The sequence below is a fragment of the Mesoplodon bidens genome (assembly GCF_964165515.1).
Source record: "Mesoplodon bidens genome assembly, chromosome: 2".
Classification (NCBI taxonomy): domain Eukaryota; kingdom Metazoa; phylum Chordata; class Mammalia; order Artiodactyla; family Ziphiidae; genus Mesoplodon; species Mesoplodon bidens.
The window spans coordinates 168,058,802-168,075,757 of record NC_138177.1 but is presented as its reverse complement, the minus strand read 5'-3'; the positions used below and the strand labels follow the sequence as shown (position 1 = coordinate 168,075,757).

The 16,956-nt window shown below is 48.3% G+C and overlaps 1 protein-coding gene across 1 annotated transcript in view; it reads left to right on the top strand.

Moving 5' to 3' along the window:
* Window positions 1-4,955: 4,955 nt before the first annotated feature.
* GRHL3 (grainyhead like transcription factor 3) overlaps window positions 4,956-16,956 on the top strand; it is a gene marked incomplete at both ends in the record, with an annotated part of 31,331 nt that continues 19,330 nt past the window's right edge. The window contains 8 exons of the mRNA XM_081225364.1: window positions 4,956-5,002; window positions 8,049-8,235; window positions 11,010-11,071; window positions 13,262-13,607; window positions 13,865-13,938; window positions 14,398-14,551; window positions 14,762-14,873; window positions 16,262-16,356. Coding sequence (XP_081081490.1) covers window positions 4,956-5,002; window positions 8,049-8,235; window positions 11,010-11,071; window positions 13,262-13,607; window positions 13,865-13,938; window positions 14,398-14,551; window positions 14,762-14,873; window positions 16,262-16,356 — 1,077 coding nt within the window. The remainder of the gene's footprint in view (window positions 5,003-8,048; window positions 8,236-11,009; window positions 11,072-13,261; window positions 13,608-13,864; window positions 13,939-14,397; window positions 14,552-14,761; window positions 14,874-16,261; window positions 16,357-16,956) is intronic.

Genomic DNA, 16,956 nt, shown 5'->3' with positions numbered 1-16,956 from the left:
GCAGCCATGGCTCACGGGCCTAGCCGCTCCGCGGCATGTGGGATCTTCCCGGACCGGGGCACGAACCCGTGTCCCCTGCATCAGCAGGCGGACTCTCAACCACTGCACCACCAGGGAAGCCCGAGAGTCATTATTTTTAAAAGAGAGAATTATTGGTTCACCTAATTAAAGAAAAAACAGTGTTCTCAAAGTGTGGTCCTTGGACCAGCATCATCAGCATCATCACCCGGGAACTCCTTAGAAATGCAAATTATCAGTCCCACCCTAGACCTACTGAATCAGAAACTCTGGGGGTGGGGTTCAGCAATATGTGTTTTAACAGGCCCTCCAGGTGATTCTGATGCATGTTCAAATTTAAGAACCATTGGAAGGCAGGAGATTCCCCGATCTACCGCTGACCTACAGTGTAGTAGCTGAGTCAGCAGGCTGAGAGCTTTGCTATGGGGTCACACCTGTGTTTGAGCCCAGCTCTGCCATGTACGGACTGGGTGACTTTTGGATGAGCTCCTTAACCTCTGTAAGTGTCAGTTTCTGCATATGTAAAATGGTGATAACACCCACCTCACGGCATGTATGAGAACGAAAAGGCACAAGGCCTGACACATAAAATAACTTAGCTCCTTTCCTTCCCTTGTCTCCTCTCCCCTTTCTGGAACTCAGCTTTTCCATTTGTAAAATGGAGCAAATAATCCTGGCTGGCTGCCCCTTTCTTCTGTTCCTTTTGCCTCCTTAAAAAGGTCAGAGCAACTGATCTAGTGAAAGTCTTGAAGGGAAATTCTCTCACAAATATTTGATATTATTTCACTGGGCCTTCCTAGGAGGTCAGCAAGAATTGGGAACTTTTGAGGGTGGGGACAGCATGATATTTACGTTTGTGTCCCAGTACCCAGCACAGGGACTATTCAGCAGAGTGAATGAATGAATGAAAGGATGTGTTGCCCTGTGTCTAGAGGTAGATTGCAACTTCTTTCACATCTCAGTTGAACAACAGAGGAAAAAAATAGGAAAATTGGACAGGAAACCAAGAGGAGAATATAGCATGAAAGAAAAATTCCCATCGAGGAAGGGATTTTCAAAGGGGAGAAAGTGAGTTTCTGGTATAATTAGAAAATGGCATATAATTAATTTACATGCAACTAGAGGTGTTGGCTGGAGCCTGACGGCTCTCAGTTAACTTGCCCACCTGGATCCAGATGGTGAAGCAGGCAATGCTTGCCCCTCTTTATCTGGGAATCTCCAAGCATCAGGTCTCCTTCTGCCACTAGTAGAAGGAGAAAGTGAGGTTGTGAGTTGTCATGCAATTTTCTGGGGGCTACCCCACAAAGTGAGTATTAGTAGTAATAGTTCATGGTATTATGTGCTGGCATTGTGCTGATCACTTTGCCTCCATTATCCCATGCCTCCATTATCCCATTGCATTTTCCAACAGTAATACTTCACAAAGTTCTAAAGATTAAACAAAACGATGACTAGAAATTTTTGGGCCAGCACCTGGCACTTAGTAAGCCCTCAGTGAACAATAGCTATCATAATAACTCTGTGAGGTTAGTGCTCTCATCTTCCCCCTATTTTTTTACAGGTAAGAAAATTGAGGCACAGAGAGGTCAAGTTGCATAAAGTCACACAGCTAGTAATAGCAGAGCTGAAACTGGAACCCAGATCAGCATAGCTCTGGGGCCCACCCTGTAACTATTAGTTCACACTGCCTCATTCAAACTGGAGTCATTATAGAGCCATGCCCTAGGCACTGCCATTTCCCAATTGAGGCCCCCAAGTGAGCCCCAGCATGTGATAAGTCACATTTCACAACCTGTGCATCAAGAAACTAGATGGGCCACTGTCAAGCACAACAACCCCGGAGAGCTCCTGTCATGCCCAGGGAACACCTTCCATGGGGATGACTGAAAAATGATTCCTCCGTGAGCAGCTGTGGCAGGGCCTCCCTGTGGGTAATTAGTGAATGTGATTGATCACTGCTGATGAGGCTGTGTGGCTCACAACAGGGTTTGACAAGTCATTGGGTGTATCTGGGTGTCAACACCCAGCTCAGGCAGCCCCTGGAACTCTTCCTCCTCAGGCTGGAGGGAAGTGGGGCCCAGATCACCAGATCTGTCCTATGTCAGGCACCTCCTTTGGTGAGGTTTGAGGCTACCCCCTTGGTGGTGAGTTTTCTTCCCCCATCTGTAAGATTGAGTCAGAGGCCTTACTTTTCCAATCTCTGAATTATTGAAATGCCTTTGAGATAAGGTAGTGATTGAGCTGAGTACTGGACAGGAAGCTAGGAGACTTGAGTCCCAATCCAGTTCTGTGCTGTGTGTCCTTAGGCAAGTCACACCTGCTCCCAGAGACTAGATTTCTAGGGAATTCTCTGGCAGTCCAGTGGTTAGGACTCGGCTCTTTCACTGCTGAGGGCCTGCGCTCGATCCCTGGTCGGGGAACTAAGATCCCACAAGCTGCGTGATGCAGCCAAAACAAACAAAACTAAAAAAAAAAAAAAGAGATAGAGACGATTTCTAAAGTCTCTTTGCACCCTAACTAGAACCCAGAAAATCTCAACTAATGGCGGAGACACATTTACTTACTCTCACTGGGAGTTTTAAGTGGCTCAGCCAGAATGCAGTGAGCATTAGAGTCTGAAAGGACTTGGGATGAAACCCTACTTCACCACTCTAGGCACTTCACCCCTCCAGGCTTCTGAGGAGGCAGCCTTGTGAAGGTTCTTGATGATGGAAGACAGAGACCTCTGTTCTAGGCCTGGCACCATGAGATACCATCTGGGTGGTCTTAGGCAAACCAGTGGCCTTCTCTGTGGCTCATTTTATCCTGCTATGAAATGGGGATAGTCATACCTTCTCTCCCTACCTTACAGGGGCGTTGCAGGATCAGAGGTGATGACAAATGTATGAGAAGCATGTTGAAAAATATAACACGCTATGCAAATGTGAGGGATTATCAAATCTCAGACTTGAGTTTCCTTCTTAATGGGCTGGCCTTCCTTGAAACAAGGCAACATATGCAAAAAACCTGGCTCACACCTGTCACACAGTAGGCAGACAAGCTCTGGGAGCTGTCCCAGGCTTCTGCCTTTGTCTTGCCTTTCACCTGGAAAGTCTAAAATCCTCCCCACCCATCTTCACGCCCCTCTCCCCCTCCACCCCTCTTCTCAGCCAACATCTAGTCATTCCCCAAAGTTTAGTCAGGTCAGAAGTCCTCCTGCTTCTTTTCCTTCATAGCTTTCTTCACCTGATAGTAGCTGTCCATTTGTTTTTGTGGTCATGTCTGTCTTGCCTGCCACTAAAATGCAACCTCTGTGACAGTAGGGATCTTGTTGTCTTGCCCACCTAGGACAAAGCCTGGCACATAGTATAATAAATATTGATAAATATTTAGTAAAATGAAGCATAGATGGTTAGGTGGATGGATGCCACCCAGGTTTATTGTTTTTTCCCCTCTCTTCTACATCCCTTCTTGGAAACTAGTGGTTGGTGGAAAAGTGACTAGTCATGGAGTTAGATTCCAGGAGTCTGGCCTTGTAACTCACTCAGCCAGTCCCCTGGAACAGGTCACCTAACGTCTCTTTCCTTTGTCTATTTCCTGGTCTGTAAAGTAGAGATAATAACATGTCATGTATGTCGGGAGGCTCCACGAGATAATGAATGTGAAAGTCAAGGCAAGGGGTTATTACACTGTCTCTTTTGTCTTTGATGTGGAACCTGGTTCACAAACAGGAGGCTTGGAGAGGATGTTAGTTTAAGAACCTTAGGCAGAGTCTCCGCTTTACTTTCATTTGGGGGTTCTAAGAAGATGATGATCATGATGATGATGACGGTGATGATGCCAATTATTTACTAAGTGATGATTCTCTGGCAGGCTCTGGGCCAAACACATTTCTTTTTTTTTCTTTTTTTTTCTTTTTTTTTTCCCAATACACGGGCCTCTCACTGCTGTGGCCTCTCCCGTTGCGGAGCACAGGCTACGGACGCGTAGGCCCAGCGGCCATGGCTCACGGGCCTAGCCGTTCCGCGGCATGTGGGATCTTCCCGGACCGGGGCACACTGACTAAAATTAACTCATTTATCTACTTGTTTACCGTCTGTCTTCCCCAATTAGATTGCAAATTCCAAAGGGAGAAGAGCCTTATCTGTCTTGTTCTTGGCTGATTCCCCAGTGCCTAGAAGAGTCCCTGACTGGCACACAGAAGATGCTCAATAGACCCATTTAACAGATGAGGAAATAGGCTTGGAGGGGCTGAGTACCTTACCCAAGGACACATGGTTACTCAGGTCTCTCAGGCTATGGCCCTGTTGCTCCTTCCTCCCATGGTGCTACAGATTCTTCTGTGCTGCGGCCTGGTGGAGACCTGATGGCTAGAAGGCTGCCCAGAGCCACTTCTTCTCCCTATACCCTCCTCCCCCATTCCCCTTTCACCTTCTGATGGCTGAGGAGTTTGGCCTTGGACAGGGACACCAACAGAGAGTTTGTGGAGGCCCTCGGGGAAGGTGACCGCATAGGTTCCAGTCAGCTGGTTTCCCCGCTTTGTTCTGGCTGTCTCCCGTTAGTAGGGCTCACTCCTTCCTGGAACGCTTTTCACATCCTTACCCACTGGGCCCTCAACTCTCAATTCTAATCTTTAAGAGAACAGGGAGCGAAAAGTTTTTGGATCAGTACTTGGCACTGAGTCAACGCTAACTAACCTTATCCATAGCCAAGACTTTCTAGAAGCCAAATGCTTAGTCTTGGAATGTGACACTGACTGGTAGCATACTTGGGAACCGGGGCTCTAGAGCTCCCAGCGCCCGGCCAGGAACTTTTCCGCTCACCACACTTCCTCACTCAGTCCCTCTTGACTTATATGGGTGGGAAATCCCTTTCTGTCTTGCAGTGGAGGATTGGTTCAGTTTATTCCAGAGGAGGGGAACTGCCAGAATAAAAGAGGCATTTAAAAGGAGACTAGCATGGGGTTAAGAGCTGCGTCTCGGAGTCCAACAAGTCCAGGTTCAAGGTAAGCCTCTGCCACTTACTAGCTGAGTGACCTTGAGCAGGTAATATCACCTGAGTCTCAACTTCCCCTAAACCTATTGTGCAGAGTAGATAAGATGATGCAGAATAATAGGTGGAACAGTGTCTACCTATGGTAAATTGTTGAGGTACGGTAGCTGCTGTGTATCAAGGAATCAGACTTTGGGATCCCAACAGGATGGATTGGTGACCACTGTAGACCAGAAAAACCCTCCAAATGAACAGCAAACATTGCCTGTCCTTTCGTTTCTGATGTGACTTTATCATTGTCTTCTAAAAATTAACTTTTGAATAGGGTAAGATAACTGATGGCTCATCAAAGCCGATGATGGTCATTCCACCAGAGTCAGCAAATTGGGGCTCCAGGCCCAGATCTGCCAGTGACTTGCAGGGTGACCCTGTCTTGTACCACGTTGCAAACCTTTGATGTCTAGCTCCAGGCTGGGCCGAGAGCACAATTTTTTTTTTTTTTGGCATATTACTCCTTTATTAGAAATTATAAATGAGGAATTATTTCAACACCTGAAGACCAAACTACAGCATAAGATTCCATAGGCTCAAGATTTTTGACATTCTGGAAAGAGTATTCTGTAAAGTATATCCTTTCCGTGGCATGGCAACATCATTCTTTTTGTATTAAGCACTTGTTATGTGCCAGAGACAGTTTTAAGCATTTTTCCTGTGATGTTGCGCTCAGTCCTCATCATCCTACATGGTGGGTGCTTTTATTAGACACATTTTATAAACGAGGAACAGTGCTAAGCACTGGGATTCCTTATTGACCCGGAGAGTGGTCCACCAGGCCTTTCCCTGTTTCTCCTGTGCCCCCTTGGTTTAGGAGTTCCATTTAGGCTGGTACTGGGAGGGGTTGGGGGCAGCCACCTGGGCTTGCTCTGTAAGTTCCTCTAACCCCAGGCCCAGGAGGCAGCTGGGAGGGGCCTTTTCTCGCTTCTCCATCTTAAGACCCTTGATTTATAGAAGCAGAAACTTGAGGTGTGCCTCCCTCTACATGCCCCTGGAGCAGGAATGTTTCTGTCATCTCTCTTTCCTGTGTGATAGCTCCCTCTCCCTCCCTTTCAGAGCCCAGTACCCCACACCCTGGGGCTCAGTGAGATGGGAGACACTGCCCTGGAAGAAGCCCCTGGGAGAGTGCCACCCTCGGCCTGTCTGGGTGTGGCCTGGCTGCTGTTCCCACTCTGTGTCTGAGAATGTAGGCTTGAGCCGCAGGGCAGCAGGAGGGCACTTCCTGTGGTGTGATTTGTGAAGGTCCTTGCCCACCCACCAGTCTGCCACAGTGCCTGCAATTCCACAACTAGAGCATTTTTCTGTTGTGGTAGGGATTGCCCTCCTGCACTATGGTAAAGCTGTATGACGTAGTGGAAAATGTGTGGCTTTGGTACTAGACAAGCCTGGGTTTAAATCCTGGTTGTGTCATGGACTAGTTGGGTGATTTGGGGGCATTTTCTTGTCTCCTCCATGTCTCGGGTTTCTCCATCTGTGAACTGCAGCAAGTGATCCTTACCTCTACAGTTCTTGTAAGAAGCAGAGCTGATGAGTGGCAAGTGTTCATATATAGTATAGTAAGTGGCAGCTGGCATTATTCCTGTGTCTAACATTAGAGAATCTATGAGACTCACCTAGAAAGGGGGGCACCGGGGCACCAGGACACCAGTCTCAGGAGTTCTCTTTTCTCAGCCTGGCTGTCCCCAGCTTCTCACCTACCAGTATCCTTCACACATTCTTTGTTCTAAAGTGAACATAAGCAGAACTTTCCCACCTCTGTGCCCTTGCTCATGATTAAGAGCATGTTCTACACCAGTGATTCACAAAGTGTGGTCCCCAAACTACCAGCATCAGCATTACCAGGGAACTTAGGGGTGGGGCCTGGAAATCTGTGTTTTAACAAGCCTTCCATGTCATTCTGTTGCAGCGAAAGTTTGAGAACACTATTCTATATTACAGCAGCATCCTGCTCAAGCTTGAATCCCCTCTGGGCCACTCGCTAACCCACTTACTGGGACCTTGGGCAACTCCCTTAACTTCTCGGAGCTTCAGTTTCCTCATGTATAAAATAGGAAAAATAATAGTACATGCCTCACAGTGGTGTTGTGAGAATTAAATGAGATAATCCATGAAAAGTGCTTAGCTCAGTGCCTAAAACATGGTCAGTGTTCAATAAAGATTAGACATTATTTTTATCATCATCGTCATCATTAATCTGTATTATGTTCCTATTCCTGGGACACTCACCCTACATATCTGAGTGATATAATCCCCCATGCTGAGTGCCACCAACTAAAATGTCTGCCTCCTCCAAAGAGTCTTTTCTGATCTCTTGCCTTTGAGCCTATGTGGCTTGTATTTGTCCAAGTTCTCAGCGCAGTGCCCAGGTTCTGCCTGCCTAGGGGTGCCCTGCAGCATTCCACTCCAGTTCCTGGCATCTGAGCAGCTGCTTGGGCACTCCACAATAAATGTTGGTCTGAAATGCCATTTCCCAAGACCAGGTTCTGCCTATGGGCTTCCTTGCTCTGGCTCTTTCTGTCCCTCACCACACTCTCTAAGTTGAAATGATCTCCAGCCTTCTGTGTCTTTCTCGGTCTTGAGGAGAATTTCATCAGAAGAACTCATGCTGAGTTACCTGGAAATTTTATTCTTTGCAGCTTGTCATTGTTGTTTCCCATCCTTGTTACACTAATTCCCCTTGAATAAGTATCTACCATGGGAACATTTTACTGAATCTTCTCTGAAGCCTTGCGAGGTTGGGATTATAGTCTTCATGTTGTAGATGAGGGAGCTGAGGCCCCAGGTCTACAGCTTCTACATGGTAACATTTGGTGGTGACCCAAAGCATCTGGCTCCAGAGTTTGGATGCATTCTACTGCTCCATCTGCCCAATGATGACAGAAGAAGCACTTTCAAGTTTTCAAGGCTGGTAACTCTCTGAATTCCTGGGTGTTGCTCTGAGGCTGACCATGCACGGAAATTCTGCTGGGACAGCCTAAATTTGACCTTCCTTACTTGCCTTTCAGTTTCAGATCTGTACGGCTGCTAAAGAACGACCCAGTTAACTTCCAGAAATTCCCCTACACTAACGAGGATGAGGCCTGGAAGACCTACCTTGAAAATCCCTTGACGGCGGCCACGAAGGCCATGATGAGAGTCAATGGAGACGATGAGAGCGTTGCAGCCCTGAGTTTCCTCTATGATTACTACATGGTACATTTGCCACCTCTGGGCATGGCCCCCTCTAACTGACTGTGTGTCTTCGCTTTCAGGCCTCATGGCTCACTAGCCCACCATGACCACCCCTAACCCCTCACCATGTTCTTTCACACCTCTGGGCCTTTGCACATGCTGTTCCCTCTGCCTGGTACCCTCCCCTTTCCCCTAGCTAAACCGTACTCTCAGCTTTGGGCCTCAGCTTCATTGTCAGCTCATTCCACCAGAGGTGGGGAGGGCTTTCTGGGGTCTCCCATTCTGTGCCCCCTCTGGGCACCCTCAGCAACCACCATCCTTTTCCTTGAAGCTATCCTTAGAAACTTGCTGTTTGTGCATTTAGTCCCCCATCTCCCCCATGACACTGAGCTCCTGGAGGGCGAGAATCATGTCATGATCATTCCTGAGCCCCTAGCACCCCATACTGCCTGCCACACAGTGCTCAGTACATAGTGATTGAATGGATCAACGCCTTGGCCTTACACACCACAGCAATACCCGCAACCTACCATCGTCTTTGTGCCCCTGTGTACCTTAGGTCATCCCAGTTGCCCTGTCATCGCCACCTGCCTGTTCCAAGCCCCCCACCTAGACCGTGCCTTTTGCTCGTGAATCCATTCCCTCCTTTCAGGGCCCTTCCCGAGGCCCACCTTCTCTTGGAAGCCATGCTGCCACATCGCCTCTCCCTCTCCCGAGTGTCTCCCTGTCGTTCATACCCTCGCTGCCATTATATGCATTGTAATACCTCCTGACAGACCATCTTGTGTTGTTTTCTACTTGTTTCCTGGGCCTTGGCCTTGACTCTGGGAGACTGTCAGTTCCTGAGAACAGGAATTAGGCCCGCTCATATATGATAAGTGTGCTTAAACCTGTCAGTAACCATAAGTGCCTAACACACGACATCACCCCTCTTCCAGTGCCTGTGCCACACATCGCTAATGGATTACAAACTGGATTCTCACTGAGGGTATATGAGGACACAAAATCTTTTTCAACCTAGTACTCCAGGCAGCCACTACCCATCTGTCTGAATTGTCATATGACAGCAAACTTTCTTGCTCTTCCTAGGCTGGGTTATTGCTCCAAGAGACTTTCCCAGATCTCAGGCTGGGGGACATGAATAGCTAAATGTTGTGATAACTGAATCTGAACTTGAAGATTTAAAGCCACCTTGTAAATAAGCCCTCAAATTCACAGGCCCAGGAAGTAGTTTATCTATTCTACTACACAAAGGAAGGTAAACTCTATGTAAATTCAGAGGCCAAGGGGGGAAGTGGCCTCAGATATGAGAAAGCCCCAAATTATCTCTCTGGCTTTGGTTCTCATCCTGGAGTGGTATGGTTACCCTACCTTACCTTCTCCCCAGCAGACAGATAACATCCTCATAGCATTTGATGGAAAAGAAATGGGAGCTGACTGCCTCAGCCTGGGGACATGGTAGGAGCCAGAATTCTAGGTCTGAGCTTAAACTCCAGCCTGGGCTATATAGCTTGAGGTTGGGCCGTAAAATAAAATATAGCACCATCTCCCCTGGGCAAGAGGCCATTCTCAGGGCTAGAGTGGTGGGGACAGGCTCTGAAGGTGATGCTTGCAGTGGTTTATTGCAATATAGTGTTCCGGTGAGATACACCTGCCCACCTCTTCCCATCCCAGAGCATGTTAGATTCAGAGCAGCACTATGTATAGTAAAGACATGATCTAATGGTGTGGAAAGAGCACCAAGTTGGGAGTTCGAGACCTGTTCCTACCACAAGCTGGCAATGTGGCTTTGGGCAACATAGTCCTAAAGGTGACCACTTACCATTTCTTAACGAATGCTGGTTACTGTGCCAGGCGCCTTTCCTCATGCTCTTCCATGGGGTGAGACTAAGAACCCAGGCGTTGGAATCACTAGGCTGGGTCGGAGACCTTGTTCTGGCTTTATTAGCCTCAGGGAGAAATGACCTGGATGTTCTAAGATACAACAATATTATGATCATAATCATGAAAGGTAACATTTACATAGTCCTCTCCATGTGTCAGGTGCTGGTCTAAACATTCACAACAGTCCCAGGGGTTGGTATTACTATTATTATTCCTGTTTTCCAGATGAGGACAATGAGGTGCAGAAAGGTTAAGGGACTTGCGCAAGATCACGCAGCCAATATGTGGCAGATCTAGGCACTAAACCCCATAAGTCCACACTCCTAATCACTAAGATGACGGAGCTGCTCTTGGCTTCAGTTTCCTCATCCATATAATGGGGATAACATTAGTAGACATTATAGAGGTGTTGTAGGTATTAGATTAGAGGACACAGAGAAGGCGCATAGCACAGGGTCCAGTGCATAGGAAGTACTCCATTAAAAAACAGTGAACAACAACAACAAAAAAAAACCAGTGAACATTATTTTTATTAATAAATCTTCACAATCCCTTTGAAGTAGAGTTCATAGTCCCCCGCTTGACCTATGAAGAAACTGAATCTCAGAGAAGCACAGTCATTTATCCAGAGTCACACAGCACTTTTAAGTGGTAAAGCTAGAACTTAAGCTAGGCCTGCTTGACTCCAAATTCCATGATTCCTAACTGCTAATCTTGGGGTACTTCTCCCCACTCTGTAACTTGGGGCTTAGACTAAATGATGGCCTGACAATTCGAAGGACTGGTGGGTTTTCTCCCAGTGACCAAGGTAGCTACCCTGCCTGGCAAAGTCCCCTGGCGGGGGTTGAGGCTCCTAACAGCCAGATCTTACCCAAGAGCTATGCATAAATCCTTGCTTCCTCTCCTCTCAGGTCCCCAAGGAGAAGCGGCTACTGTCCTCCAGCAATGGGGGCCGGAACGACCAAGGAAAGAGGTGAGGCTCGTCGGCGCCACCATCTCTGTCCCTTTGCCCTTCCCCACCCCCACCTCTAGGCCCCTTATCCCCTGGGCACAGGAGGTACAGTCCCTAGGGCCCACCGTACTCTTAGGGACCCACAAAGGCATTGTAATCTATTTTAAAGTCAGAAGAAAACAATGAATACGATCCAACCTGGGTTATATTTGTACTTATATCAATGCAATTGTAAAAGGTTTTTAAAATATTTTTATGGAGGAAGGGATCTATGAAGGCAAAAGAGAGTAGGGCCCACAAAATCATAGTGAGACCTTGCCTGAACACACAGATACACACACAAACACACACATCCTAGGTGCCTGTAGGCCATGTGGGCTGGAGTTTACTGAAAACAAACTTCAAAGCCATAGTGGTGGAAAAGCCCTGATGGAAGCTTTTCTGTCTTAGCTCCAAAACCCTCCTTGCAGCCTCAAAGGGAGGGGACACCTATGTTCCCGTATTTCTTTCCCTTGGCTCTCTTGGGCCTCTGCCTGGCATTAGTGCCTCGGGGCACTGATGTTCCTTTTCTTGTAGAAAGCAGCCCAGGCCGTGCTCATGACCAGATGGGCACTGGAAGGACCCTGCCCCCCTTTCTCCACTTTTCCTTTCCCCCCACTGGGCAGGGCTTCTGATGGGAAACCTTCTGGTCTCCTCTCTGCCTTCGAGAACATCCAAACTGCTAAGGCAGGCATTGCGACTCTTGAAACTGCCTCAGGGCCCCTCCACCGCTAGAAACTGTAGGCTTTGGTGCGGGAGACTTTTCTCAAAACTAATTTTTAAAAATGTGGTTAGCTTTTCTGATTATAAAATAATACCTACTTGTTATAAAATATTCAAACTCTTTAGAAGTGTATAAAGTAAAAAAGGAAGGAAGGGGAGGAGGGAGGAATGAACTGGTGGATTACATAATATATTTGTTCATCTGAAGAAAATTGTTCATAGGTGTATGACAGTTTTAGGGAAATTATGAATAGACAAGTAGAAAATTATAAAATGAAAAAACTCATTAATATCATAATTCCAATAACAACAAAAGTTGTTCTAAGAAAAGTTATAGTAAAATATTTGGCCAGCCAGGAAACGATATTGGTATAATTATAATAATTAAACTATCTATTGTTGTAACTATTTTTAAATTTAGTTTACTTTTTAAAAATAAATTTGGTGTAGTAACAAAATAAATATCCAGGGCTTCCCTGGTGGCGCAGTGGTTGAGAGTCCACCTGCCGATGCAGGGGACGCAGGTTCGTGCCCCGGTCCGGGAAGATCCCACATGCCGCAGAGCGGCTAGGCTTGTGAGCCATGGCCGCTGAGCCCGTGCGTCCGAAGCCTGTGCTCCGCAACGGGAGAGGCCACAACAGTGAGAGGCCCGCGTACCGCAGGGCCAGAACAAAACAAAACAAAATAAATATCCATACTGGGGCTGGGCATTGAGAAACAGAAGTATGGTGGTAGGAATGGAAGACTGGCACAATTAAAGGAGAGCACCCACTGATAATAGAATCATCTTATTATAAGGTCTGTGTGTTCACTCAGTGTCTCTGATTCTGTGAATCTCTGGGCCTTATGTGTGAAAATAGTCTATCTGGCTCTTTTGACAACCAAGTGAGGACCCTATGTAAAAATTCTTTGGATTCTGTAAAATTAAATGCATGAAAGACACTTATTTTAGCTAAAAAATAAATACAGTAAAAAAGTAAGTTTCTTGTAATCCTCCTTCCCTGCCCCCCTTAATAGTTTGGGGTATATCCTTTCAGCCCTTTTTCTCAATGTACATTAACTGTACTCACAAATACCCACTCTTCCCCACACCATGGACGACTCAATATGGTTTTTTTAGTGTGGGGACATTTGACTCTGGATAAGAAATAAATAATTAAACTTTCAGTTTTTAAATTACCAAGTACTGTAATGGATAAAACAGACATTTGCCCCCTGAACTCTGAGCCTGTACTTGGTTCCATTCATGACACCCTCCTCCCTGCTCATCCCTGTGACACACTGGCTTGCTGCAGTATCTTGTTTCACACATGTTGGTAAGACCTAACATTACAATGGATTAAAAGAGGTCAGTATGTCAGTGTGATGGTCACCCTCCAATCCAGCCAAGGAACCCCCGCCCCTCAGAGAGAAGAGGTGCACCCACTTATCCCTCCTGTCTCTCCTCAGGTACTACCATGGCATGGAATATGAGATGGACCTCACCCCCCTTGAAAGTCCCACGCACCTCATGAAATTCCTGACAGAGAATGTGTCTGGAGCCCCAGAGTACCCTGATGTGCTCAAGAAGAATAACCTAATGAGCTTGGAGGGGGCTGCACCCACACCGGGCAAGGCAGCTCTCCTCACCCCAGGCCCCAGCAAGCTGGAAGCTGGCTCTGTGGACGGCTACCTGCTGCCCACCAGTGATGTGTATGATAATGGCTCCCTCAGCTCCTTGTTTGAGAGCATTCATGGGGTGCCTCCCACACAGCGCTGGCAGCCTGACAGCACCTTCAAAGATGACCCACAGGAGGTGAGGGCCCACCCCCATATCCCTCACGGCATCCCTGGGTCTAGTCACACGTGTATGGAAGGAGAGAAGACAGTGAGGCGGTCAGAGCTTTGGAATCCATGGGAAAAGGAGTCCTTGAGCTGAGGCAGGGCTGCCATGTACTGTTGTCCAGGTTGTACACTATACAACCTTCACAGTTGTATGCAGTGGCCCTGGGCTGAGGTCCCAGCAGAACTGAATGTGGTCATTTATTTTCTCTGGATTGTGTTTCTCTGCAGTCTCTGCTCTTCCCAGATATCCTGAAAACATCCCCGGAACCCCCATGTCCAGAGGACTATCCCAGCCCCAAGAGGTAAGTCAGTCTCCCTGAACCCTTGGCCACCTGGGCAGTGGGCTGCAGAAAGACCCTACTGTCCCCAGAACAGCCATCGTCAGTGAATGAAAAGAGGGGAGTGAAGGCACATAAAAGAAGAGAGTCATTTCTACATCCCTTTCCTGGGCTGTGACAAGGACCTCAGAGCTTAACACCCTGTTAGAAAACCAAGGTTCTGTTGTCCTAGTCTTCCCTATAACTTTGTCACCCCTCAGGGGTCTCTGGTTTCCATTATTCATTATTCAGGAGGATTGTGGCTCAACAAAGCCATTAAATAGAAACTCTGAAAAAGAGGAAACTGAGGCCCCGGGAAGTAAAGTGATTTACTGAGGTCACATAGTAAGGCCATAGCAGAGCCTCGGGCTTCCTGCCCTACTGCCCTTTGGGATACTCCTGCCTCGGAGCCCAGCCTCACTCTCCTCTCCCCTCTCCCCGCAGTGACTTTGAGTACACCCTGGGCTCCCCTAAAGCCATCCACATCAAATCGGGTGAGTCACCCATGGCCTACCTCAACAAGGGCCAGTTCTACCCTGTCACCCTGCGGACCCCAGCAGGCGGCAAAGGCCTTGCCTTGTCCTCCAGCAAAGTCAAGGTACTTGGGCAGTAGGTGCGGGGGTCGGGTCAGCCCTGCCTGCCAGGGACCCCAGGGAGAGGGTGCTGTTTTGTTGTATGACTGCCCGTTGCCACGGAGTGGGGGAAACTAAGCCAAAGGGCTGGGCCATTTGACCCGGGCTCTGGCAAGGGATGAGGCTGCCTGGGCCTCTTCTGAGGCTGGGGGTCACAGTGACTGCTGTGCTTGCAGAGTGTGGTGATGGTGGTCTTCGACAACGAGAAGGGCCCGGTGGAGCAGCTGCGCTTCTGGAAGCACTGGCATTCCCGGCAACCCACTGCCAAGCAGCGGGTCATCGATGTGGGTGAGAGCCCGCCTGAGCCCTCCGTCCCAGTCTCTCTTCCTCTGTCTCACAACACACACACACACACACACACACACACACCCCCCACTTAGGCCTTGCTTGCTGTGCCCCTTTTTCCCAGCCCCCTCTGACCTCTGCAGGACTTATTTCTGACTCCAGCAGCCTGCCTGGCCCCTGTCTCCAGGTCAAACGCTGTGGGGTTTGCAGGGATTTGCATCTGTTGGCTGGAAGCAATGACTTCTTTTCTGTGTTGCTTTGAGATAAACAGGGCCCTGGGGACCCTAGTAGTGTCAGATAAATACACCCCTGGGATGCTGACCTGCTTGTCCCCATCAGGGGGCTTGGCCAATTGAGACACAAGTGCATAACAGTGCAGGCAGTGGGTGGTTTGGAAGGCTTGAAACACAGTGCAAGGGCAGTTCTGCCTTGGAAGCTGGAACCTTTGGGCTTTGTCAGAGGGAAGGGTACAGGGGAAAGGCCTTCTGTGTGTGCCACCTTGTCCCGGGCCCCGAGATGAGTGGGAGGCACAGTCCATCCTCAGATCTCCAGGTTCTGGCTCTGTCACTCTCTTCCTGGCTGTGTGACCTGTGTCACCTCCCCTTCCTGGGCCTTGGTTTCTTCAGCTGTCAGTTGGAAAAACGGCCACTGCCCTGCCTGCCTACAGTGCTGTTTCTGCCTTGGAGCCACGTGTACTAGAGAACATAATACAAATAGGGATGATTCAGTGACCTATCTGAGAGGCCAGTTAGTACAGTGGTTAGGAGCCTGGGTTCAGGAGCCAGACAGAGCCGGACTCCAGTCCTTACTCTACCTTTTATTAGCTGTGTGACTCTGGGCAAGTGACCAAACTTCTCTGAGCTTTATTTTCCTCATGTGTCAGCTGAATATTCATAGCATTGTTGTGCGGATTAACTGAAGGCTTGCCGTATTGTAAGTGTTCAGTACCTGACAGTAGTCCTCTCATTTATTTAATATGACTGGTCCAATACTAGTAGTACTGGTACTACGACTTTTACTATGGCTATTACTACCACTATGACTGCGATTATTACTACTACTACTACTGCTTTGTCTGGGAGATGTCCTAAATCACAGTCCCATGAAAAGTATAAGCTCCACCACAAAATCATGAGGGCCCTGGCCTAGTTGGCAAAGTTAAGGAGTCCCTCTGGAGTTTGGACAGATCTGCTTCTCAGGCTGGACCTCAGTTTTTCCACCTGTAGCCCAGGGCACAGTAACTAATTTCCTCCCTGCATTGAAGCATGGTCCTTGGGGGAGAGGATACAAGTCCCTGCCAAGAACAAGGCCCACCCCCTAAATGACCCCTCCCCATGGGGCCCCCAAATCCCTTCCCTTCTGACTCTCCTTCTGGTCTCCTGTGGTTTCAGCTGACTGCAAAGAAAACTTCAACACTGTGCAACACATTGAGGAGGTGGCCTATAATGCACTGTCCTTTGTGTGGAATGTCAACGAGGAGGCCAAGGTCAGTGCTGGGGGCACGGCCAGGACGGGGCTAGGCTGCCTGGAAGTCCCCATCCTGGGAGAAGGGCTTACGTGTACCTAGGATTGTGGCAGCTGCTCCGATGAGGGCACCAGTGGAGGAGGCAGGATACATAGTGGTGGAGAAGTCAGAAACGCTGGGCCCACTTCCCAGCTCTGTGACCTTGGACAGATGCCTTACCTGAAAATTGGGGTGTAACCATAGCACCACCTGATAGGTTGGCGTGAGGATCAGGTGAGATAAGGAAAACGTAGAGCACAGCCTGGCACATAAGCAGTGGCTGTTGTTAATTAATCCAATCCACCTATTTACCAGATAGGAAAACTAAGCCTTGCGCGTGGCCACACAGCAAGCTGCTGCTGTTGCCAGGTTTCCTGACTTGTGGGCTAGAGCAGAGTGTTGCAGGAGAAGTGCTTTGGAGTCTGGTAGATGAGGGCTTAAACCCATTACCTCACTTCCTGAGTGCATAGGAAGGGAAGAGTAATCTGCCTCCTAGAGTTGTGGTGAAGGTCCTACGAGGTCACGCACGTCAAAGAGACAGGCACGATGCTGGGCCCGTCGGAGAGGCCTGAGAAATGGAGC